The 26,003-nt window shown below is 49.0% G+C and overlaps 1 protein-coding gene across 1 annotated transcript; it reads left to right on the top strand.

Annotated features, from left to right (window-relative positions):
• Positions 1–1,450: 1,450 nt before the first annotated feature.
• Positions 1,451–25,771, top strand: vopp1 (VOPP1 WW domain binding protein). Its single transcript, XM_034201317.1, is given in 6 exon segments — positions 1,451–1,828; positions 14,462–14,520; positions 20,194–20,271; positions 22,105–22,232; positions 24,991–25,124; positions 25,126–25,771. Coding segments are annotated over 6 exon segments (525 nt in total). The 5' UTR covers positions 1,451–1,777; the 3' UTR covers positions 25,201–25,771.
• The last annotated feature ends 232 nt before the right edge of the window (positions 25,772–26,003 follow it).

The raw sequence follows: 26,003 nt of genomic DNA, 5'->3' as shown, positions 1-26,003 counted from the left end.
AAAATATTCGATGCACACACACACACACACACACACACACACACACACACGACTGTTTCAATGAAGGCTCGGTAATCAGCTCACGGCATATAGGTGTAAGCAGGGGTAAAGTGCAATTTTTGTGTGGGGAGTGGACCTCACCTCCTCTACATATTGAAGTTAAAAGCATCAATCTGGTGCACTTTGAGAGCAACATGAAGAGATCTATGGAAACATCTCTCAACACCCAGATGAAACAGTACTGTAAACAGATTTTCTATTTCTTTATAGATATTTTACAAATCACTCCCCTTTTTAAATGTATATTTTCTGGTACTCAGGATTTTGTTGCTGTAATGTGAGATTGTGCAGACACCCTTATGTAAACTAGAGATGTAACTGTTCAGTGCCTTTATTTTTATATAAATATGGTGCTAGTGCAAACATTGCACTATAACTTAAGCTGAAGCTAACAGTAATAACTATAAGATCTATCTGAAATAAATAAGTGTACTGAAACAAATACCAATAACTGTATTGCATTGTTTTCTTATGAGCAATTACTTCATACTGTCTAGTTCTCTTTTTCGTCCTGTATTTATTGCCCCCCTCAGAAAATAACTGGCCCCCCAGTGGCCCCCCCAGTCAAATTGGTCTAGAACCACCACTGCAACGATCTCCGGTAGATACCCACCGGTGCGCGAGCTCTCTCTCTCACTCGCTCGCGCAGGCACACAAAATGGCTCGTGCCACCCACCCACACACACACACACACACACACACACACACACACACACACACACACACACACACACACACACACACACACACACACACACACACACACACACACCACACACACACACACACACACACACACACACACACACACACACACACACACACACACACACACACACACACACACACACACACACACACACACACACACACACACACACACACACAGACACCCACACACACACACACACACACACACACACACAGAGCAGAGCTTGAATGAAACACAGAGACCCAGAAGTAAGCTACTTGTACTCACGAGGCTATTATGTGCAGAATCCCTCTCGCTTTCAGGTGGTTTTGATTGAGTGTCCACACGTGGACGTTTAAGGACTAAAAAACGATAAATGTTTCACTTTGCTGTTAGCAAATAATGTGGCGCTCTAGCTAACAGGAAGTCACTCAAGTGTCACAAAGTAATTTAGCCTATGGGTAGGTCAAAAATTGAATGGGTGCTGGCCATTGGCCTAATCATATCACCTGTGTTGGCTTTATGTTTTTGGTAAAAAAATGTGTTTGTTTCACATTTGCATTGATGGAATCAATATTTTTTCTAATTTAATTTAATAAAAATAATAATAATAATTTTCGAAAAAAAGAAAAACCCACATATTTCTTGGGGGTGCTTTGGCAATCCCGGGGGGTGCTTCAGCACCCCCTAGCTCCCCCCTGGCGCCGCCCCTGCTTGCAACTTCCTCATTATTATAACTAAAGATATACCTGTGTGTGTGCGTGCGTGTTGTGCGTGCGTGTGTGTGTTGTTTCCGTGCTGTAAAGGGGCGTGGTTTGATCCCTCATCACATCTGATGCAGTTTCCCAGCATGCATTAATCTGTCTGAGGACCGTGTTTTCTCCCCGGCTCTCCGCAGCTGTGTTCCCCGGCCAGAGGAGCTGATCTCCGGGTGTCTGCAGCGGCATGGCCCGGTCCTTTTGATCCGAGCGGAGCGTCTCCTCCTCGGCCTTTTCTCCCCCAGATTCGCCCTCCTTCAGCGGAGCAATGAGGAACCCTCTGCCCGGGGCGGTGCTCTCTCTCTGGATCCTTCTGGAGGTAAGAGCAGCATAATTATAAATATCATCATGCTATTATTAGATATATGACAAGTGTGTGTGTGTGTGTGTGAGAGAACCTAATGTGTGTGTGTTGTGTTCAATGCAGACACAATAACAAGCTAGTCTGATGCTATTGTTGTCACAGCGCTCTCCACCAAACCCCATTAAAACATCACATAATTACATCTTTAATCCTCTAATTCCAGAAATACACACACCCTAGAGGAGTAATCTATATTTATATTAAATAAATGGCATTGTGTGGTTAATTCGGCTTATAAATAACCCCCCGAAATACACTAAATATCAAAACAACCTTAACTTTAATATGTATAGCACCACCTTCTGGATTGGCATGTCGGCTAAAGGACATTTAAAGATAAATTAAGGTGTTTATTCTGGCAGATATTTTCATTTTTTTGACAATAACTCAACAATAACTGTACAGTCAGGGACGTGCACAGACATTTTGGGGGGCGGGTGCTCAAGTGAGAAAAAGGGCACTTCCCATAATCATTTATAAAAAAATGTTTTAAAACAAAAAGTTAAATAGTTGCACATCTCTGACTCACTGACCAGTTTATTTGAATACCCTCACACTCACCCAATTGTTTAATACTCAACAGAATTCTACAAAATAATCAGCTAACGGAGACAATGGTCTTCTTTAGTATTCTCAATGCACAAGAGCAGACAACAAACTAGTCAAATGAAGTTATTAAATGAGCAGCCAACCATCAAAATGATGGAGTTACTGTTTGAGGACATTACGGCGAAAAGATCGTTTTTTCATGTACTTGTTATTTTGGTCTATTTTGCTTCCATGTTTTCTTTCACTCTGATGGAAATAAAACTTCCAAGAAGCATACATGGTGTTCGTTTCACTGCCATGTCTGAATTCATCTCTAGATTTAAAGCTAATCTGCATTTAAACATAACATTTCAGGGGAAACACTGACCTGAGGTCAGTGACTATCTGGGGAAGTTGTGAGGTGATGTGTTTTTTAGTTTGATCCTTTTCACCTGCAATGCCTTGGTAACCGCATTTTAATCAGGCCTAGTTAACGGCTCATTTGCATATCAATGTGATGACGCTAGGAGATACACATTTGACTGTATTCACTTTAAGTCTCTCCCCTTAAGTACATTAGCCTGTATGCCCATGATACATTACCTTAGCTAAACCTTGAGCTAACTTATCCATTAGCTACTAGCTACCTGTCTGTCTGAAGGGACAGTAAGGTGGGAGGTGCTGCTACCTGTCTGTCTGAAGGGACAGTAAGGTGGGAGGTGCTGCTACCTGTCTGTCTGAAGGGACAGTAAGGTGGGAGGGGCTGCTACCTGTCTGTCTGAAGGGACTGTAAGGTGGGAGGGGCTGCTACCTGTCTGTCTGAAGGGACTGTAAGGTGGGAGGGGCTGCTACCTGTCTGTCTGAAGGGACTGTAAGGTGGGAGGTGCTGCTACCTGTCTGTCTGAAGGGACTGTAAGGTGGGAGGGGCTGCTACCTGTCTGTCTGAAGGGACTGTAAGGTGGGAGGTGCTGCTACCTGTCTGTCTGAAGGGACTGTAAGGTGGGAGGGGCTGCTACCTGTCTGTCTGAAGGGACTGTAAGGTGGGAGGGGGCTGCTACCTGTCTGTCTGAAGGGACTGTAAGGTGGGAGGTGCTGCTACCTGTCTGTCTGAAGGGACTGTAAGGTGGGAGGGGCTGCTACCTGTCTGTCTGAAGGGACTGTAAGGTGGGAGGTGCTGCTACCTGTCTGTCTGAAGGGACTGTAAGGTGGGAGGGGCTGCTACCTGTCTGTCTGAAGGGACAGTAAGGTGGGAGGGGCTGCTACCTGTCTGTCTGAAGGGACAGTAAGGTGGGAGGTGCTGCTACCTGTCTGTCTGAAGGGACTGTAAGGTGGGAGGTGCTGCTACCTGTCTGTCTGAAGGGACTGTAAGGTGGGAGGTGCTGCTACCTGTCTGTCTGAAGGGACAGTAAGGTGGGAGGGGCTGCTACCTGTCTGTCTGAAGGGACAGTAAGGTGGGAGGGGCTGCTACCTGTCTGTCTGAAGGGACAGTAAGGTGGGAGGGGCTGCTACCTGTCTGTCTGAAGGGACTGTAAGGTGGGAGGGGGCTGCTACCTGTCTGTCTGAAGGGACTGTAAGGTGGGAGGTGCTGCTACCTGTCTGTCTGAAGGGACTGTAAGGTGGGAGGTGCTGCTACCTGTCTGTCTGAAGGGACAGTAAGGTGGGAGGGGCTGCTACCTGTCTGTCTGAAGGGACAGTAAGGTGGGAGGTGCTGCTACCTGTCTGTCTGAAGGGACAGTAAGGTGGGAGGTGCTGCTACCTGTCTGTCTGAAGGGACTGTAAGGTGGGAGGTGCTGCTACCTGTCTGTCTGAAGGGACTGTAAGGTGGGAGGTGCTGCTACCTGTCTGTCTGAAGGGACTGTAAGGTGGGAGGTGCTGCTACCTGTCTGTCTGAAGGGACAGTAAGGTGGGAGGGGCTGCTACCTGTCTGTCTGAAGGGACTGTAAGGTGGGAGGTGCTGCTACCTGTCTGTCTGAAGGGACAGTAAGGTGGGAGGTGCTGCTACCTGTCTGTCTGAAGGGACAGTAAGGTGGGGGGGGGCTGCTACCTGTCTGTCTGAAGGGACAGTAAGGTGGGAGGGGCTGCTACCTGTCTGTCTGAAGGGACAGTAAGGTGGGAGGGGCTGCTACCTGTCTGTCTGAAGGGACAGTAAGGTGGGAGGGGCTGCTACCTGTCTGTCTGAAGGGACAGTAAGGTGGGAGGTGCTGCTACCTGTCTGTCTGAAGGGACTGTAAGGTGGGAGGGGCTGCTACCTGTCTGTCTGAAGGGACAGTAAGGTGGGAGGGGCTGCTACCTGTCTGTCTGAAGAGACAGTAAGGTGGGAGGGGCTGCTACCTGTCTGTCTGAAGGGACAGTAAGGTGGGAGGTGCTGCTACCTGTCTGTCTGAAGGGACAGTAAGGTGGGAGGTGCTGCTACCTGTCTGTCTGAAGGGACAGTAAGGTGGGAGGGGCTGCTACCTGTCTGTCTGAAGGGACTGTAAGGTGGGAGGTGCTGCTACCTGTCTGTCTGAAGGGACAGTAAGGTGGGAGGGGCTGCTACCTGTCTGTCTGAAGGGACTGTAAGGTGGGAGGTGCTGCTACCTGTCTGTCTGAAGGGACAGTAAGGTGGGAGGTGCTGCTACCTGTCTGTCTGAAGGGACAGTAAGGTGGGAGGGGCTGCTACCTGTCTGTCTGAAGGGACAGTAAGGTGGGAGGGGCTGCTACCTGTCTGTCTGAAGGGACAGTAAGGTGGGAGGGGCTGCTACCTGTCTGTCTGAAGGGACAGTAAGGTGGGAGGTGCTGCTACCTGTCTGTCTGAAGAGACAGTAAGGTGGGAGGGGCTGCTACCTGTCTGTCTGAAGGGACTGTAAGGTGGGAGGTGCTGCTACCTGTCTGTCTGAAGGGACTGTAAGGTGGGAGGGGCTGCTACCTGTCTGTCTGAAGGGACTGTAAGGTGGGAGGGGCTGCTACCTGTCTGTCTGAAGGGACAGTAAGGTGGGAGGGGCTGCTACCTGTCTGTCTGAAGGGACAGTAAGGTGGGAGGGGCTGCTACCTGTCTGTCTGAAGGGACAGTAAGGTGGGAGGTGCTGCTACCTGTCTGTCTGAAGGGACAGTAAGGTGGGAGGGGCTGCTACCTGTCTGTCTGAAGGGACTGTAAGGTGGGAGGTGCTGCTACCTGTCTGTCTGAAGGGACAGTAAGGTGGGAGGTGCTGCTACCTGTCTGTCTGAAGGGACAGTAAGGTGGGAGGGGCTGCTACCTGTCTGTCTGAAGGGACAGTAAGGTGGGAGGGGCTGCTACCTGTCTGTCTGAAGGGACAGTAAGGTGGGAGGGGCTGCTACCTGTCTGTCTGAAGGGACAGTAAGGTGGGAGGTGCTGCTACCTGTCTGTCTGAAGAGACAGTAAGGTGGGAGGGGCTGCTACCTGTCTGTCTGAAGGGACTGTAAGGTGGGAGGTGCTGCTACCTGTCTGTCTGAAGGGACAGTAAGGTGGGAGGTGCTGCTACCTGTCTGTCTGAAGGGACTGTAAGGTGGGAGGGGCTGCTACCTGTCTGTCTGAAGGGACAGTAAGGTGGGAGGGGCTGCTACCTGTCTGTCTGAAGGGACAGTAAGGTGGGAGGGGCTGCTACCTGTCTGTCTGAAGGGACAGTAAGGTGGGAGGTGCTGCTACCTGTCTGTCTGAAGGGACAGTAAGGTGGGAGGGGCTGCTACCTGTCTGTCTGAAGGGACTGTAAGGTGGGAGGGGCTGCTACCTGTCTGTCTGAAGGGACAGTAAGGTGGGAGGTGCTGCTACCTGTCTGTCTGAAGGGACAGTAAGGTGGGAGGGGCTGCTACCTGTCTGTCTGAAGGGACAGTAAGGTGGGAGGTGCTGCTACCTGTCTGTCTGAAGGGACAGTAAGGTGGGAGGGGCTGCTACCTGTCTGTCTGAAGGGACAGTAAGGTGGGAGGTGCTGCTACCTGTCTGTCTGAAGGGACTGTAAGGTGGGAGGGGCTGCTACCTGTCTGTCTGAAGGGACAGTAAGGTGGGAGGTGCTGCTACCTGTCTGTCTGAAGGGACAGTAAGGTGGGAGGGGCTGCTACCTGTCTGTCTGAAGGGACTGTAAGGTGGGAGGGGCTGCTACCTGTCTGTCTGAAGGGACTGTAAGGTGGGAGGGGCTGCTACCTGTCTGTCTGAAGGGACAGTAAGGTGGGAGGGGCTGCTACCTGTCTGTCTGAAGGGACAGTAAGGTGGGAGGGGCTGCTACCTGTCTGTCTGAAGGGACAGTAAGGTGGGAGGGGCTGCTACCTGTCTGTCTGAAGGGACAGTAAGGGGGGAGGTGCTGCTACCTGTCTGTCTGAAGGGACAGTAAGGTGGGAGGTGCTGCTACCTGTCTGTCTGAAGGGACAGTGAGGTGGGAGGTGCTGCTACCTGTCTGTCTGAAGGGACAGTAAGGTGGGAGGGGCTGCTACCTGTCTGTCTGAAGGGACAGTAAGGTGGGAGGGGCTGCTACCTGTCTGTCTGAAGGGACAGTAAGGTGGGAGGTGCTGCTACCTGTCTGTCTGAAGGGACAGTAAGGTGGGAGGGGCTGCTACCTGTCTGTCTGAAGGGACTGTAAGGTGGGAGGGGCTGCTACCTGTCTGTCTGAAGGGACAGTAAGGTGGGAGGTGCTGCTACCTGTCTGTCTGAAGGGACAGTAAGGTGGGAGGGGCTGCTACCTGTCTGTCTGAAGGGACTGTAAGGTGGGAGGGGCTGCTACCTGTCTGTCTGAAGGGACTGTAAGGTGGGAGGGGCTGCTACCTGTCTGTCTGAAGGGACAGTAAGGTGGGAGGTGCTGCTACCTGTCTGTCTGAAGGGACTGTAAGGTGGGAGGGGCTGCTACCTGTCTGTCTGAAGGGACTGTAAGGTGGGAGGGGCTGCTACCTGTCTGTCTGAAGGGACTGTAAGGTGGGAGGGGCTGCTACCTGTCTGTCTGAAGGGACTGTAAGGTGGGAGGGGCTGCTACCTGTCTGTCTGAAGGGACTGTAAGGTGGGAGGTGCTGCTACCTGTCTGTCTGAAGGGACAGTAAGGTGGGAGGGGCTGCTACCTGTCTGTCTGAAGGGACTGTAAGGTGGGAGGGGCTGCTACCTGTCTGTCTGAAGGGACAGTAAGGTGGGAGGGGCTGCTACCTGTCTGTCTGAAGGGGACTGTAAGGTGGGAGGTGCTGCTACCTGTCTGTCTGAAGGGACTGTAAGGTGGGAGGTGCTGCTACCTGTCTGTCTGAAGGGACTGTAAGGTGGGAGGGGCTGCTACCTGTCTGTCTGAAGGGACTGTAAGGTGGGAGGGGCTGCTACCTGTCTGTCTGAAGGGACAGTAAGGTGGGAGGTGCTGCTACCTGTCTGTCTGAAGGGACAGTAAGGTGGGAGGGGCTGCTACCTGTCTGTCTGAAGGGACAGTAAGGTGGGAGGGGCTGCTACCTGTCTGTCTGAAGGGACAGTAAGGTGGGAGGGGCTGCTACCTGTCTGTCTGAAGGGACTGTAAAGTGGGAGGGGCTGCTACCTGTCTGTCTGAAGGGACTGTAAGGTGGGAGGTGCTGCTACCTGTCTGTCTGAAGGGACAGTAAGGTGGGAGGTGCTGCTACCTGTCTGTCTGAAGGGACAGTCAGGTGGGAGGTGCTGCTACCTGTCTGTCTGAAGGGACAGTAAGGTGGGAGGGGCTGCTACCTGTCTGTCTGAAGGGACAGTAAGGTGGGAGGTGCTGCTACCTGTCTGTCTGAAGGGACAGTAAGGTGGGAGGTGCTGCTACCTGTCTGTCTGAAGGGACAGTAAGGTGGGAGGTGCTGCTACCTGTCTGTCTGAAGGGGACTGTAAGGTGGGAGGTGCTGCTACCTGTCTGTCTGAAGGGACTGTAAGGTGGGAGGGGCTGCTACCTGTCTGTCTGAAGGGACAGTAAGGTGGGAGGTGCTGCTACCTGTCTGTCTGAAGGGACAGTAAGGTGGGAGGGGCTGCTACCTGTCTGTCTGAAGGGACAGTAAGGTGGGAGGGGCTGCTACCTGTCTGTCTGAAGGGACAGTAAGGTGGGAGGGGCTGCTACCTGTCTGTCTGAAGGGACAGTAAAGTGGGAGGGGCTGCTACCTGTCTGTCTGAAGGGACAGTAAGGTGGGAGGGGCTGCTACCTGTCTGTCTGAAGGGACAGTAAAGTGGGAGGGGCTGCTACCTGTCTGTCTGAAGGGACTGTAAGGTGGGAGGTGCTGCTACCTGTCTGTCTGAAGGGACAGTAAGGTGGGAGGTGCTGCTACCTGTCTGTCTGAAGGGACTGTAAGGTGGGAGGTGCTGCTACCTGTCTGTCTGAAGGGACAGGTAAAGTGGGAGGTGCTGCTACCTGTCTGTCTGAAGGGACAGTAAGGTGGGAGGTGCTGCTACCTGTCTGTCTGAAGGGACAGTAAGTGGGAGGGGCTGCTACCTGTCTGTCTGAAGGGACAGTAAGGTGGGAGGGGCTGCTACCTGTCTGTCTGAAGGGACTGTAAGGTGGGAGGTGCTGCTACCTGTCTGTCTGAAGGGACTGTAAGGTGGGAGGTGCTGCTACCTGTCTGTCTGAAGGGACAGTAAGGTGGGAGGTGCTGCTAACCTGTCTGTCTGAAGGGACTGTAAGGTGGGAGGGGCTGCTACCTGTCTGTCTGAAGGGACTGTAGGTGGGAGGTGCCTGCTACCTGTCTGTCTGAAGGGACAGTAAGGTGGAGGTGCTGCTACCTGTCTGTCTGAAGGACAGTAAGGTGGGAGGTGCTGCTACCTGTCTGTCTGAAGGGACAGTAAGGTGGGAGGGGTGCTGCTACCTGTCTGTCTGAAGGGACAGTAAGGTGGGAGGGTGCTGCTACCTGTCTGTCTGAAGGGACAGTAGGTGGGAGGTGCTGCTACCTGTCTGTCTGAAGGGACAGTAAGGTGGGAGGTGCTGCTACCTGTCTGTCTGAAGGACCGTAAGGTGGGAGGGCTGCTGCTACCTGTCTGTCTGAAGGGACAGTAAGGTGGAGGGGCTGCTACTGTCTGTCTGAAGGGACAGTAAGGGTGGGAGGTGCTGCTACCTGTCTGTCTGAAGGGACAGGTAAGGTGGGAGGTGCTGCTACCTGTCTGTCTGACGTGGACAGTAAGGTGGGAGGTGCGCTACAATGTCTTTTCTGAAGGGACAGTAGGCTGGGGCTGCTACCTGTCTGTCTGAAGGGACAGTTAGGTCGGGGAGGTGTGCTTGCTACCTGTCTGTTCTGAAGGGACAGTAAGGTGGGAAGTGCTGCTACCTGTCTGTCTGAAGGGACTGTAAGGTGGGAGGTGCTGCTACCTGTCTGTCTGAAGGGACAGTAAGGTGGGAGGTGCTGCTACCCTGTCTGTCTGAAGAGACAGTAAGGTGGGAGGTGCTGCTACCTGTCTGTCTGAAGGGACAGTAAGGTGGGAGGTGCTGCTACCTGTCTGTCTGAAGGGACAGTAAGGTGGGAGGTGCTGCTACCTGTCTGTCTGAAGGGACTGTAAGGTGGGAGGTGCTGCTACCTGTCTGTCTGAAGGGACAGTAAGGTGGGAGGTGCTGCTACCTGTCTGTCTGAAGGGACAGTAAGGTGGGAGGTGCTGCTACCTGTCTGTCTGAAGGGACCTGTAAGGTGGGAGGGGCTGCTACCTGTCTGTCTGAAGGGACTGTAAGGTGGGAGGTGCTGCTACCTGTCTGTCTGAAGGGACTGTAAGTTGGGAGGTGCTGCTACCTGTCTGTCTGAAGGGACAGTAAGTGGGAGGGGCTGCTACCTGTCTGTCTGAAGGGACAGTAAGGTGGGAGGGAGTGCTTGCTACCTGTCTGTCTGAAGGGACTGTAAGGTGGGAGGTGCTGCTACCTGTCTGTCTGAAGGGACTGTAAGTTGGGAGGTGCTGCTACCTGTCTGTCTGAAGGGACAGTAAAGTGGGAGGGGCTGCTACCTGTCTGTCTGAAGGGACAGTAAGGTGGGAGGGGCTGCTACCTGTCTGTCTGAAGGGACTGTAAGGTGGGAGGTGCTGCTACCTGTCTGTCTGAAGGGACTGTAAGGTGGGAGGTGCTGCTACTGTCTGTCTGAAGGGACAGTAAGGTGGGAGGTGTGCTGCTACCTGTCTGTCTGAAGGGACAGTAAGGTGGGAGGTGCTGCTACCTGTCTGTCTGAAGGGACAGTAAGGTGGGAGGTTGCTGCTACCTGTCTGTCTGAAGGGACAGTAAGGTGGGAGGTGCTGCTACCTGTCTGTCTGAAGGACAGTAAGGATAGGTGGGAGGTGTGTACCTGTCTGTCTGAAGGAAGGGGGGAGGGGCTGCTACCTGTCTGTCTGAAGGGACAGTAAGGTGGGAGGGGCTGCTACCTGTCTGTCTGAAGGGACAGTAAGGTGGGAGGTGCTGCTACCTGTCTGTCTGAAGGGACAGTAAGGTGGGAGGTGCTGCTACCTGTCTGTCTGAAGGGACAGTAAGGTGGGAGGTGCTGCTACCTGTCTGTCTGAAGGGACAGTAAGGTGGGAGGGGCTGCTACCTGTCTGTCTGAAGGGACAGTAAGGTGGGAGGGGCTGCTACCTGTCTGTCTGAAGGGACAGTAAGGTGGGAGGTGCTGCTACCTGTCTGTCTGAAGGGACAGTAAGGTGGGAAGTGCTGCTACCTGTCTGTCTGAAGGGACTGTAAGGTGGGAGGTGCTGCTACCTGTCTGTCTGAAGGGACAGTAAGGTGGGAGGTGCTGCTACCTGTCTGTCTGAAGGGACAGTAAGGTGGGAGGTGCTGCTACCTGTCTGTCTGAAGGGACAGTAAGGTGGGAAGTGCTGCTACCTGTCTGTCTGATGGGACAGTAAGGTGGGAGGTGCTGCTACCTGTCTGTCTGAAGGGACAGTAAGGTGGGAGGTGCTGCTACCTGTCTGTCTGAAGGGACAGTAAGGTGGGAGGTGCTGCTACCTGTCTGTCTGAAGAGACAGTAAGGTGGGAGGTGCTGCTACCTGTCTGTCTGAAGGGACAGTAAGGTGGGAGGTGCTGCTACCTGTCTGTCTGAAGGGACAGTAAGGTGGGAGGTGCTGCTACCTGTCTGTCTGAAGGGACTGTAAGGTGGGAGGTGCTGCTACCTGTCTGTCTGAAGGGACAGTAAGGTGGGAGGTGCTGCTACCTGTCTGTCTGAAGGGACAGTAAGGTGGGAGGTGCTGCTACCTGTCTGTCTGAAGGGACTGTAAGGTGGGAGGGGCTGCTACCTGTCTGTCTGAAGGGACTGTAAGGTGGGAGGTGCTGCTACCTGTCTGTCTGAAGGGACTGTAAGTTGGGAGGTGCTGCTACCTGTCTGTCTGAAGGGACTGATCCTATCCTGAATCTGGCGACTGGTCTGATCCTGATCACAACAAATGGGATTTCAAAATCTGATGGGATCTGATTGAGATCAGACGTTTTGAGCTCCAGGACCCAGGAGCTCAAAACTTGTAATCCCTATCTGATCAAATCAGATTTGGATTTTGGGGAGTTCAAAACCAACAAACAGGATGAGGATCACTTTGATATCCGATCAGATCAGGAAATCCAATCCAAGCTTTAATCTGGATCAAATCTTCAAAACGAGTTCAAACCGACAACACAGGATTGGGATCAGTTTGATCCCAAAAAACTGGATGATCCTGATCCCACCAGAGGGGTGGATCTCCAGTGGATCACAGAGCAACATGTACTGTACCATTTATTTAAAAATATGTTTAAATTTAAATTAGATGGGAAAATTTGTTAACTGAAATAATACACATTTTTAGCCTTCATGGGAAACACATTTTACTTTTCATTTTTTGCTCACGTTTGTGCCTATTTTGTTTTCAACCAAATGTTGATAACATACATTTTTATGTTCATAAAAGTATCACAACAAAGATTGTCAATCACAAATGTAATTTAGATTAAATTAAAAAATATCTTCAACAAAACAAAAAGTCCATCATCTGTCGTCAGCTTTCAGAAGTAAGTGCAGACAATAGATGTCTCTGCAACGTGGGCTCTTGTCTTCCTTGTATTATTTTTCATGTCCACTAGATGGCGCTCAGTGGGATTAAAGCTCTGATATTCAGGATCTAGTCATTGTTGTGGAAATAATTATCATAAGACGCCAATTAGTAACATACAGCACAAACCTTGATGTCTGTTTACCTTCTTTAAGGACACAGGCTGCTTAGCCAATAATGTTATTGTTCCCATTCTGTGACCGGTCAATACTGGGTCACAGATGGTCTGTGTTGTGGGTACACTGGGACACTTCCTTCTCTGTATTTGTGGACTCCAAGGTAAAATCTTCGAGGTCATAAGTGTCCGAGGCAAGTAGCTCTGTGTTCCCACACTGTTTAGGCTATCTCCTCAAATATGTTGTTTACTCTCTGCGAAACCAGTTAGATGGGCTGGCAAGAGAGAGGCTCTCCAGAATTGACGTGGCAACTCTACCGTGAAGTCAGAACCTCTGACTCTTGGACTTGTGATGTGAATCCTCCGGCCGTTAACTCCAAATAAACCATCATGTGTTTGACATCAAAGCTACTGCTCTTCCCATGTCTCCTTCCTGAGTCGGTGACTCCCACTGCATAGCTACACAGAAGTTTCCGCTACAGTCATCTTGAAAAGTCGTAATCTGGATCAGGCTGATCCTGAATTGCTTTGAACTCCAGGGACAACATTTGGCCGACTTGTTGATCCTGGATCACAACAAATGGGATTTCAAAATCTGATGGGATCTGATTGAGATGAAAAGCTTTGAGCTCTTGGGCCCTGGAGATTGAAAACGCTTTTCTATCGTCCACTGACTCTTGGATTAGCAGCACAAATGCATTTCCTGCAGTTCGGCTAAAAACAAGCTTTAAGTAGTTTGACGCCTCGTTTCTTGGGAGTGGATCAGAAGTGAGAGAGCGTTACAGCGTCGGTCGATTCGAAAACATTTGAATTTAGTCAGAGTAAGGTGGAGCTTTTGATGCCTCCTCATGAGAGCTCTCATTTGGTTGTAACAGTACGTGTCTTGCTTCCTATAAACACTGCATGGAGGCAGTTTGTTGTTGTTGTTTGTTGCAGCAGCAGGATGTCTGCGTGCTCTCATCCACGTAACGCATTTCCAGGCTCGTTACTATGATTAGAATATGAAGCATTAACACGCAGCGTAGCGATGGCTGGATTCTCTCATCATTCTAATTCCTCTTCAGTTCGACATCAGCAGCTTTTTCACAGTCGACTTCTTAGATTCATTTGGATTCACTCAAGAAGTTTCCTCCTGATTCTATAGAACAACATTTAGAGACTACAAATTCAAATGAAGAACGTTCATGCTTTGTGATCAAAATGTCATTCTGTCTTGACCCGTCTCCTTTCACTGCAGCTTCAAAGAGACACCACACACACACACACACACACACACACACACACACACACACACACACACACACACACACACACACACACACACACACACACACACACACACACACACACACACACGTCTAAGCTTCCCTCAAAGTAGGAACCTTTCTTTGGTTGTGTCACGCTGATTTGTGTCCTCCGCAGTCAGCACTTCCTCTCTAGTTGCAGACGGACACTGAGCAGAGAATGGAAGCAGACGGATGGAAACACCTTGATGCGATTGTGCTTCAGAAACTCAAACCTTGTGGCTCAAAAGAAAACACATTCCTCTTGAATTCAGACTTCCATTTGTGAAATAACAAGAATATCTCTTTCTTCTTGTACGTTGTTTTTCTCTCGTGCATCGACTCTTTCCTCTCAGAGAAAGCCGACATGTTTCCAGTAAATGAACGACTTTCTTTCGAAGAGAATTGTTTAAAAATCTCATATTTGTGCAATTTCTCTCTTAATGTGTGATTGACATCAGATCCACGTTTCCTCCACTCTGACCCGCTGTGATCGTGTCTCTCAAACAGCCCTCGTCTTAGTGAGAGCCTTTCTGTGCTCGACACCTGAATCATGTCGAAGTACACAGGTGTGTGTTCTGCACGTAGTTAGCCGATAGCATCCTGATGGCCCGCCTCCTCGCACCCAGAGGTGGCGCTGCGTTGGGTCTCCTCAGAGTTCATGAACACAAAGCATTCTGGGGGATGCAGAGAAACACGTTTTGAATCTGCTTCTCTTTTCTTCACAGTGTGTCGAGGCCAAGAAGTACTGCTGGTATTTTGAAGGCGGATACCCGATCTACTTCATGCAAGTACCTCTCCCACCTTTGGACCCTGCACAGAGGTGCTAGTGTGTGTCAGACTGAAACCATGCATCCTCTGCAGAACCCTCTGGTTTATATTACGGGTTCCAATCAGAATAAATGTTACACAATGTTTAAAAGAAAAACCACAACAAACATTTCTGAAACTGTCTTATGATGATTCGATCTGAATCTAGTTATACAATAACCTGTGTTCTTGATATTGTTCAGTAAGTGTGAGTCAACACTTTTATTGTAATATATATATATATATATATATATTATATCATCTTTGCACACCGCCTTGCAGCGGGCATGTGTGCAGATTTATATTCAAAAAGAAGTTAGCATGATTTAAGACAAAGAACAAAAAGTGTTGATGTTTTGTGTTTAGCAGAACTCCAGAGGCTGCACCACGAAGCCGGATGTTCTCTTAGCGGCTAACTTCAGGGTAACTCTGGGTTTCCGGTCCTTCGAAGCTGGTTCTCTTTTTAGCGGCTAGATCTCCATGGTAACTGATGCTGAGCGGCTAGATCTCCATGGTAACTGATGCTGAGCGGCTAACCTGCTCCGGAGCAGGTTAGGTTGCAGGCTAAGAGATCAACTCAGTGAAAGCACTGCCTGCTGACCAATCAGAGCTCAGTGTGCGGAGTTTAAAGCGATCAAGTCATATTACAGGAGAAAGGAAATACAGAAAAGCTGCCGTCGCAGGAAAGACGGCCGGCAACAATCAGCGACTGTGTGAACGTGAACATGAATAGAATATCAGCTCCATCTTCAGAGCAATCTGACTATTATAACATTAGCGTTAAGAAAGCTTACTGAAATATCTGCCACAACATAAGTAACCGGATCAGAGTCACATTAAGTACAGTCCATATCACTTCATAATGTATCATCTCCTGATCTGAGTCAGCTGAGCCGTATCTGGCCGTGCAACACTCACAGCGTCACAGACTGGATGCAGAAGCATTATTTGAAGCAACACATTAAGTTGAGGAAACACTGGAGTCAAATGTAATGAAAGTCAGATGGTGTCTTAGACGGGCAGTGATATCATAAAGCTGTTAATGTACACATTCAAACACTTGTTCTGTTCCCAGCTGTGTTCACCTTGCAGGTGCAGCTCTGTGGCTTTGATCCTGGATCAAGTGTTTAAGTCCTGGATGTTTAAAGTTTAACTTCTTCATATGTCTAATATTATAGTTGACTTTTCATTCAGGAAGTATGACGCTGCGCTGTCAGTGCGCTTCTCCATGTCTGTGATTGGTCGAATGCTCCAGATACCACCCCTCTCATGTGAACACCTAACTAGATAGGACACGGCTGGCTTGAGCGATCCACTTGATAACCCGCGTTGTAGGACCGCTTAGCGAGAGCGCGTATGTTTTGGATTAGGCCAACCGGCTAACTCAAACATATCCAGGTTAGGTTGAACCGGCTTCGTAGAACAGACTCAGGTCTCATTTCATGATGACTGTTGAAGATATTCTATTCTACGGTGGCCCTGAAGTGCAAGACACCACAGCATTTCTTGTTTGTGATTGGACAGAGCCAGCCAGAGAAGCACTGCTGTGATTGGTTGTTTTTGCTGCCAGTCAAGAAATGACGCTTCGTGATTGGTCAACACCCGACAGCGAACACATAATAATAATAATAATGGGTTCCATTTATAAAGCACTTCATATTTGATTTCAAATCCGAAGTGCTACAAGTAGTGAGCATGAACAGTATAAATAAACATTACACAACACGGTAGAATTCATAAAAAGCAATAAAAAAATAAATAAAAGGGTGATAAAAAGGTCTAGGCAAAGGCTCTTTTGAAGAGATGGGTTTTGAGGCCTTTTTTAAAAGCCTCCACGGTCTGTGGTGCTCTCATGTGGTCTGTGGTGCTCTCATGTGGTCTGTGGTGCTCTCATGTGGTCTGTGGTGCTCTCATGTGGTCTGTGGTGCTCTCATGTGGTCTGTGGTGCTCTCATGTGGTCTGTGGTGCTCTCATGTGGTCGGGGAGAGCGTTCCACAGACTGGGAGCAGCCGAGCAGAAGGCCCAGTCTCCCATAGCACGGAGCTTAGTCCTGGGGGGTTTGAGGAAGTTGGAGTTGCTGGAGCGGGTGGTCCGCAAGGAGGTATGGGGGGTGAGGAGTTCCTTGAGGTAGGGAGGGGCAGTTCCATGGACACACTGGTGGGTGAGGACGGAGACCTTGAATTCGATGCTCAGTTCCACGGGTAGCCAGTGTAGTGCTTTAAGGATGGGGGTGATGTGATCATCAGCTGTTAGCACACCCTCAGAGCTCACAGCTCCTCATGTCTGTTCAGAAACTGGACAAAAGTTAAACAAGAACAAACCACAGACTGTCTGTGTCATGGAGAATGCAGTCGCTGCTTTATTTATGTCTGTATGACGTTGTGAGTGTGGACGGAGCAGCAACAGGTTAGTTTAGCCTGATGGATCCGATTCCATTCAGAAAACACGCATTTTAAAAGCTTTTCGCCTGCCGTCTGTCTGCAGACTTGTCAAAGCATTACTTCATGGTTTTTACTAACCGTTATCAGTATGTTGTTACTTCGGCATCACTTTGAAACGTGTATTACAATTAAATCACGGTCACATTTTGTTGTAGTTGGTATCTCCCATAGGATTTACATGGAGATACGCCCCGCCCCCTCTCAGCGCCTCTTGTTTGAGTGACAGGAGCAAACACAGCTGACAGCCGCGGTGAAACTCGAGCGATTAGAGCGATGCGAATATTGGGTGGTCTACCAAAGTATTTACATGGAGATAAGCCCCTTAAAAACCATTAATTAATAAAGCATTCATTCTGTGTTTACTCCTGTCATTCAAACAAGACGCTGGAGAGGGGGCGGGCCGTATCTCCATGTAAATCCTATCGGAATCGGATCCATCAGGCTAAACTAACCTGTCGCTGCTCCGTCCACACTCACAACAACGTCATACAGACATAAATAAAGCAGCGACTGTATTCTCCATGACACAGACAGTCTGTGTTTTGTATATGTTGACATTTTGTCCAGTTTCTGAACAGATATGAGGAGCTGTGAGCTCTGAGTGTGTGCTAACAGCTAACGGCTAACGGCCAATCACGAAGCGTCATTTCTTGACTGGCAGCAAAAACAACCAATCACAGCAGTGCTTCTATGGCTGGCTCTGTCCAATCACAAACAAGAAGTGTTCTCCCTAAGGAATACCCTTTCCGTCCAATGTGAAATGCTGTGGTGTCTTGCACTTCCGGGCCACCGTACGTTTCTTCATAGGTCCACCCTGCACACTCACAAGGTGCTCACAGATCCACCCTGCACACTCACAAGGTGCTCACAGATCCACCCTGCACACTCACAAGGTGCTCACAGATCCACCCTGCACACTCACAAGGTGCTCACAGATCTACCCTGCACACTCACAAGGTGCTCACAGATCCATCCTGCACACTCACAAGGTGCTCACAGATCTACCCTGCACACTCACAAGGTGCTCACAGATCCACCCTGCACACTCACAAAGGTGCTCACAGATCCATCCTGCACACTCACAAGGTGCTCACAGATCTACCCTGCACACTCACAAGGTGCTCACAGATCCACCCTGCACACTCACAAGGTGCTCACAGATCTACCCTGCACACTCACAAGGTGCTCACAGATCCACCCTGCACACTCACAAGGTGCTCACAGATCTACCCTGCACACTCACAAGGTGCTCACAGATCCATCCTGCACACTCACAAGGTGCTCACAGATCCACCCTGCACACTCACAAGGTGCTCACAGATCCACCCTGCACACTCACAAGGTGCTCACAGATCCACCCTGCACACTCACAAGGTGCTCACAGATCCACCCTGCACACTCACAAGGTGCTCACAGATCCACCCTGCACACTCACAAGGTGCTCACAGATCCACCCTGCACACTCACAAGGTGCTCACAGATCCACCCTGCACACTCACAAGGTGCTCACAGATCCACCCTGCACACTCACAAGGTGCTCACAGATCTACCCTGCACACTCACAAGGTGCTCACAGATCCACCCTGCACACTCACAAGGTGCTCACAGATCCACCCTGCACACTCACAAGGTGCTCACAGATCCACCCTGCACACTCACAAGGTGCTCACAGATCCACCCTGCACACTCACAAGGTGCTCACAGATCCACCCTGCACACTCACAAGGTGCTCACAGATCTACCCTGCACACTCACAAGGTGCTCACAGATCCACCCTGCACACTCACAAGGTGCTCACAGATCCACCCTGCACACTCACAAGGTGCTCACAGATCCATCCTGCACACTCACAAGGTGCTCACAGATCCATCCTGCACACTCACAAGGTGCTCACAGATCCACCCTGCACACTCACAAGGTGCTCACAGATCCATCCTGCACACTCACAAGGTGCTCACAGATCCACCCTGCACACTCACAAGGTGCTCACAGATCTACCCTGCACACTCACAAGGTGCTCACAGATCCACCCTGCACACTCACAAGGTGCTCACAGATCCACCCTGCACACTCACAAGGTGCTCACAGATCCACCCTGCACACTCACAAGGTGCTCACAGATCCACCCTGCACACTCACAAGGTGCTCACAGATCTACCCTGCACACTCACAAGGTGCTCACAGATCTACCCTGCACACTCACAAGGTGCTCACAGATCCACCCTGCACACTCACAAGGTGCTCACAGATCCATCCTGCACACTCACAAGGTGCTCACAGATCCACCCTGCACACTCACAAGGTGCTCACAGATCCATCTGCACACTCACAAGGTGCTCACAGATCCACCCTGCACACTCACAAGGTGCTCACAGATCCACCCTGCACACTCACAAGGTGCTCACAGATCCACCCTGCACACTCACAAGGTGCTCACAGATCCACCCTGCACACTCACAAGGTGCTCACAGATCTACCCTGCACACTCACAAGGTGCTCACAGATCTACCCTCCACACTCACAAGGTGCTCACAGATCCACCCTGCACACTCACAAGGTGCTCACAGATCCACCCTGCACACTCACAAGGTGCTCACAGATCCATCCTGCACACTCACAAGGTGCTCACAGATCCACCCTGCACACTCACAAGGTGCTCACAGATCCATCCTGCACACTCACAAGGTGCTCACAGATCCACCCTGCACACTCACAAGGTGCTCACAGATCCACCCTGCACACTCACAAGGTGCTCACAGATCTACCCTGCACACTCACAAGGTGCTCACAGATCCACCCTGCACACTCACAAGGTGCTCACAGATCCACCCTGCACACTCACAAGGTGCTCACAGATCCACCCTGCACACTCACAAGGTGCTCACATGTTGATTCATGTGCATTGTCCCTTCTTCAATAAATACATACTAATATCCAGAAGATGCAATAGGTATAAAAGGTGGCTCAGAGTGTGCAGGGAGGAAGTGCAGAGGACACACTAGAGGCACTCCAGTGTGTCCCTGATTCTGTAGAACATCATTTAGAGACGATGAGAGGAACCGATAACAGAAGATGATGCAATACATATAAACAGGGGCTCTGCTTGTTGATGCTTTCGGCTGCAGGAGGAAGTGGAGAGCAGTGAGGAAGTGGAACCCTGATGTCTGCTTGTGTTGAGCTAACTGCTAACTGTGTTAATGTCACTGCAGATGTCGCTCGTATGAGGACTGCTGTGGGACTCGCTGCTGTGTGAGAGCTCTCTCCATCCAGAGACTATGGTACTTCTGGTGAGCTCGCCATCCAGAGAGAGTTTCTGAAGAGAGGGGACATTGTGTTCACGACGAAAAGTCCTTCCTGAGAGGCAGGGCTTTGATAAGATACATAACGACATCAAAACTGAGACTATAGTAGAGTCATAGTATAGTATGTCGGAAATATGCATACAAATGACATAGCATGCTATGCCTTATCGTTATATAGCATGCTATGCCTTATCGCTATATAGCGTGCTATGCCTTATCGCTATATAGCGTGCTATGGCCTATCGTTATATAGCATGCTATGCCTTATCGCTATATGGCGTGCTATGCCTTATCGCTATATAGCGTGCTATGTCTTATCGCTATATAGCGTGCTATGCCGCTTTATCGCTATATTGCATGATATGCCTTATCGCTATATGGCGTGCTATGCCGCTTTATCGCTATATGGCGTGCTATGCCTTATCGCTATATGGCGTGCTATGCCGCTTTATCGCTATATGGCGTGCTATGCCTTATCGTTATATAGCATGCTATGCCTTTTCGCTATATAGCGTGCTATTCCTTATCGCTATATGGCGTGCTATTCTTTATCGCTATATAGCGTGCTATTCCTTATCACTATATGGCGTGCTATGCCGCTTTATCGCTATATGGCGTGCTATGCCTTATCGCTATATGGCGTGCTATGCCGCTTTATCGCTATATGGCGTGCTATGCCTTATCGCTATATGGCGTGCTATGCCTTATCGCTATATGGCGTGATATGCCGCTTTATCGCTATATGGCGTGCTATGCCTTATCGTTATATGGCGTGCTATGCCTTATCGCTATATGGCGTGCTATGCCGCTTTATCGCTATATGGCGTGCTATGCCTTATCGCTATATGGCGTGCTATGCCGCTTTATCGCTATATGGCGTGCTATGCCGCTTTATCGCTATATGGCGTGCTATGCCTTATCGTTATATAGCATGCTATGCCTTTTCGCTATATAGCGTGCTATTCCTTATCGCTATATGGCGTGCTATTCTTTATCGCTATATAGCGTGCTATTCCTTATCGCTATATGGCGTGCTATTCTTTATCGCTATATAGCGTGCTATTCCTTATCGCTATATGGCGTGCTATGCCTTATCGCTATATTGCATGTTATGCCTTATCGCTATATATCATGCCATGTCTTATTGCTATATATCATGCTATGTCTTATCGCTATATTGCATGCTATGCCTTATCGCTATATATCATGCCATGTCTTATTGCTATATATCATGCTATGTCTTATCGCTATATAGCATGCTATGTCCGATTGCTATATATCATGCTATGTCTTATCGCTATATAGCATGCTATGCCTTATCGCTATATTGCATGCTATGCTCTATGTTTATTCAGAAAATATCAACATACTGTACTATGACTTTTTATATATATATATATATATCTATAGTCGAAATGTTATAAAAAAAACACAGGTAATATATAGTACAAAGTATATTTTGTTGAAGAAAGACATAAAGTATTCTGGGAACATAACATATCTAAAATATGATGTAAGTATGTCTAAGTCTCAGTGTGATGTGTGTGTGTTACAGTACGGTGTGTGTTACAGTACGGTGTGTATCTGTGTGTGTGTTACAGTACGGTGTGTATCTGTGTGTGTGTTACAGTATGGTGTGTGTGTGTGTGTGTGTTACAGTACGGTGTGTATCTGTGTGTGTGTTACAGTACGGTGTGTGTGTGTGTGTTACAGTACGGTGTGTATAAGTGTGTGTGTTACAGTACGGTGTGTGTGTGTGTGTGTTACAGTACGGTGTGTGTGTGTGTGTTACAGTACGGTGTGTATCTGTGTCCTCAGGGTGCTCCTGATGATGGGCGTGTTGTTCTGCTGCGGCGCAGGGTTCATCGTGCGCAGGAGGATGTACCCTTCACCTCTGAGAGACGACTTCAACGTGTCCTTCACCAGACACCCTGCCAACTCTCCTGGTACACACACACACACACACACACACACACACACACACACACACACACACACACACACACACACACACACACACAAAACACAAGCTATTAGAGTGCTGCAGGATGTGGTGTTTCTGTGTTGGTCCCCGAAGGCAGCTTCTACCTGATACTAGTTTGAATGACTTTGTATTCTGCAGGGCAGCTGGTGGATTTACTCCAGGTGGAACTAAAGGTATTAAATACATGTAGTGGAGTAGAAGTACACCATGTACCTCTGAACTGTAGTAGAAGTACACCATGTACCATGTACCTCTGAACTGTAGAGGAGTAGAAGTACACCATGTACCTCTGAACTGTAGAGGAGTAGAAGTACACCATGTACCTCTGAACTGTAGAGGAGTAGAAGTACACCATGTACCTCTGAACTGTAGTAGAAGTACACCATGTACCATGTACCTCTGAACTGTAGTGGAGTAGAAGTACACCATGTACCTCTGAAACTGTAGTGGAGTAGAAGTACACCATGTACCTCTGAACTGTAGAGGAGTAGAAGTACACCATGTAACCTCTGAACTGTAGAGGAGTAGAAGTACACCATGTACCTCTGAACTGTAGTAGAAGTACACCATGTACCATGTACCTCTGAACTGTAGTGGAGTAGAAGTACACCATGTACCTCTGAACTGTAGTAGAAGTACACCATGTACCATGTACCTCTGAACTGTAGTGGAGTAGAAGTACACCATGTACCTCTGAACTGTAGTGGAGTAGAAGTACACCATGTACCTCTGAACTGTAGAGGAGTAGAAGTACACCATGTACCTCTGAACTGTAGAGGAGTAGAAGTACACCATGTACCTCTGAACTGTAGTGGAAGTAGAAGTACACCATGTACCTCTGAACTGTAGAGGAGTAGAAGTACACCATGTACCTCTGAACTGTAGAGGAGTAGAAGTACACCATGTACCTCTGAACTGTAGAGGAGTAGAAGTACACCATGTACCTCTGAACTGTAGAGGAGTAGAAGTACACCATGTACCTCTGAACTGTAGTAGAAGTACACCATGTACCATGTACCTCTGAACTGTAGTGGAGTAGAAGTACACCATGTACCTCTGAACTGTAGTGGAGTAGAAGTACACCATGTACCTCTGAACTGTAGAGGAGTAGAAGTACACCATGTACCTCTGAACTGTAGAGGAGTAGAAGTACACCATGTACCTCTGAACTGTAGAGGAGTAGAAGTACACCATGTACCTCTGAACTGTAGTGGAAGTAGAAGTACAACCATGTACCTCTGAACTGTAGTGGAGTAGAAGTACACCATGTACCTCTGAACTGTAGTGGAGTAGAAGTACACCATGTACCTCTGAACTGTAGTGGAGTAGAAGTACACCATGTACCTCTGAACTGTAGAGGAGTAGAAGTACACCATGTACCTCTGAACTGTAGTGGAGTAGAAGTACACCATGTACCTCTGAACTACAGTGGAGTAGAAGTACACCATGTACCTCTGAACTGTAGAGGAGTAGAAGTACAACCATGTACCTCTGAACTGTAGAGGAGTAGAAGTACACCATGTACCTCTGAACTGTAGAGGAGTAGAAGTACACCATGTACCTCTGAACTGTAGTGGAAGTAGAAGTACACCATGTACCTCTGAACTGTAGAGGAGTAGAAGTACACCATGTACCTCTGAACTGTAGTGGAGTAGAAGTACACCCATGTACCTCTGAACTGTAGTGGAAGTAGAAGTACACCATGTACCTCTGAACTGTAGAGGAGTAGAAGTACACCATGTACCTCTGAACTGTAGTGGAGTAGAAGTACACCATGTACCTCTGAACTGTAGTGGAGTAGAAGTACACCATGTACCTCTGAACTGTAGAGGAGTAGAAGTACACCATGTACCTCTGAACTGTAGAGGAGTAGAAGTACACCACGTACCTCTGAACTGTAGAGGAGTAGAAGTACACCATGTACCTCTGAACTACAGTGGAGTAGAAGTACACCATGTACCTCTGAACTGTAGTGGAGTAGAAGTACACCATGTACCTCTGAACTGTAGTGGAGTAGAAGTACACCATGTACCTCTGAACTGTAGAGGAGTAGAAGTACACCATGTACCTCTGAACTGTAGTGGAGTAGAAGTACACCATGTACCTCTGAACTGTAGAGGAGTAGAAGTACACCATGTACCTCTGAACTGTAGAGGAGTAGAAGTACACCATGTACCTCTGAACTGTAGAGGAGTAGAAGTACACCATGTACCTCTGAACTGTGGTGGAGTAGAAGTACACCATGTACCTCTGAACTGTAGTGGAGTAGAAGTACACCATGTACCTCTGAACTGTAGTGGAGTACAAGTACACCATGTACCTCTGAACTGTAGTGGAGTAGAAGTATCTCATAATAGTACTTAAGGACAGTCCTTGAGTTGATGTATTTAGTAGTTACTACCTCTGAACTGTAGTGAGTAGAAGTACACTGAAGCATAAGAAGGAAATACTCAAGTAAAGTTCCTCAAGATTGTACTTACCTTACTTTACAAAACTGATAAGAACTTCATACTGGGAGACTTCGTGTGTGTGTGTGTGTGTGTGTGTGTGTGTGTGTGTGTGTGTGTGTGTGTGTGGTGTGTGTGTGTGTGTGTGTGTGTGTGTGTGTGTGTGTGTGTGTGTGTGTGTGTGTGTGTGTGTGTGTGTGTGTGTGTGTACCTGTTTAAACTGTTTATTGAAATAGTGGTACCAAAGTAAATCTGTTTCCTGTCTCCCTCCAGTCTCCCAGCAGCCGGGGGCCATGCAGGGCTTCGGGGTGAACGGGATGACCTCTGACCCAGCAGGGGGTCCCTCTGGCTCCGCCCACATGTTCCCAGCTCAGCCTGGCTCCGCCCACATGATGATGAGCGCCTACCCCCCCCCCTCCGTCATACTGCAACCACCCCCCTCCCTCATATGAACAGATATTTAACAACGCAGACAAGAAGTGACGTCTGCAGAGAAAAGAGAGATGAACTGTGAGAAAGGAAATGATCAGAGACTTTTAAAACACACACACTTCCTGTACTGAAGAAGCACACACACACACACACACCTGATCTGTATTGAATATTGAACAGATATTTCACAACGCCGACAAAAAGTGACGTCTGCAGAGAAACAAGAGATGAACTGTGAGAAAGGAAATGATCAGAGGGTTTTGTGGATGTAAGACTTTTAAAAACACACACTTCCTGTAATGAAGAAACACACACACACACACACACACACACACACACACACACACACACACACACACTAGAATGTACAAACTGTTGTTGAAAGCGTTTTGAAGACATATCCTCCCTGCACTCTTCACTACGTGATGAGTCCTGGATGCAGATTTTATCTCAGCGTCATGTCATAAAGAGCTCCAGTTCAACATGAGGAAGGACATGAGGAAGGACATGAGGAAGGACATGAGGAAGGACGCTGTTGTGCTTTTTCTTTTGTTTCTTCGTCAGATATTCTAGCATGGAGCTTGTTCATTAAAGCCTCTTGAGAAGCGTGTTTCCCACAGGGCGTTGTGTTCAGGGCCTCATTTCTAAAGGGATATACGCTCAAAGATGGCGTACGCCAGTTTCTACGCAATGTTTGCGATTTATAAAATACTAACTTGACCTAGTTAGGATGCCACCTGGGCGCCTCCCTAGGGAGGTGTTCCAGGCACGTCCAGCTGGGAAGAGACCAAGGGGTAGACCTAGGACCAGGTGGAGGGATTATATCTCTTCGCTGGCCTGGGAGCGCCTTGGGA

The sequence above is a fragment of the Gymnodraco acuticeps genome, unplaced genomic scaffold, assembly GCF_902827175.1.
Source record: "Gymnodraco acuticeps unplaced genomic scaffold, fGymAcu1.1, whole genome shotgun sequence".
In the NCBI taxonomy this organism is placed as follows: domain Eukaryota; kingdom Metazoa; phylum Chordata; class Actinopteri; order Perciformes; family Bathydraconidae; genus Gymnodraco; species Gymnodraco acuticeps.
This window is presented reverse-complemented; position numbering and strand designations above follow the sequence as displayed.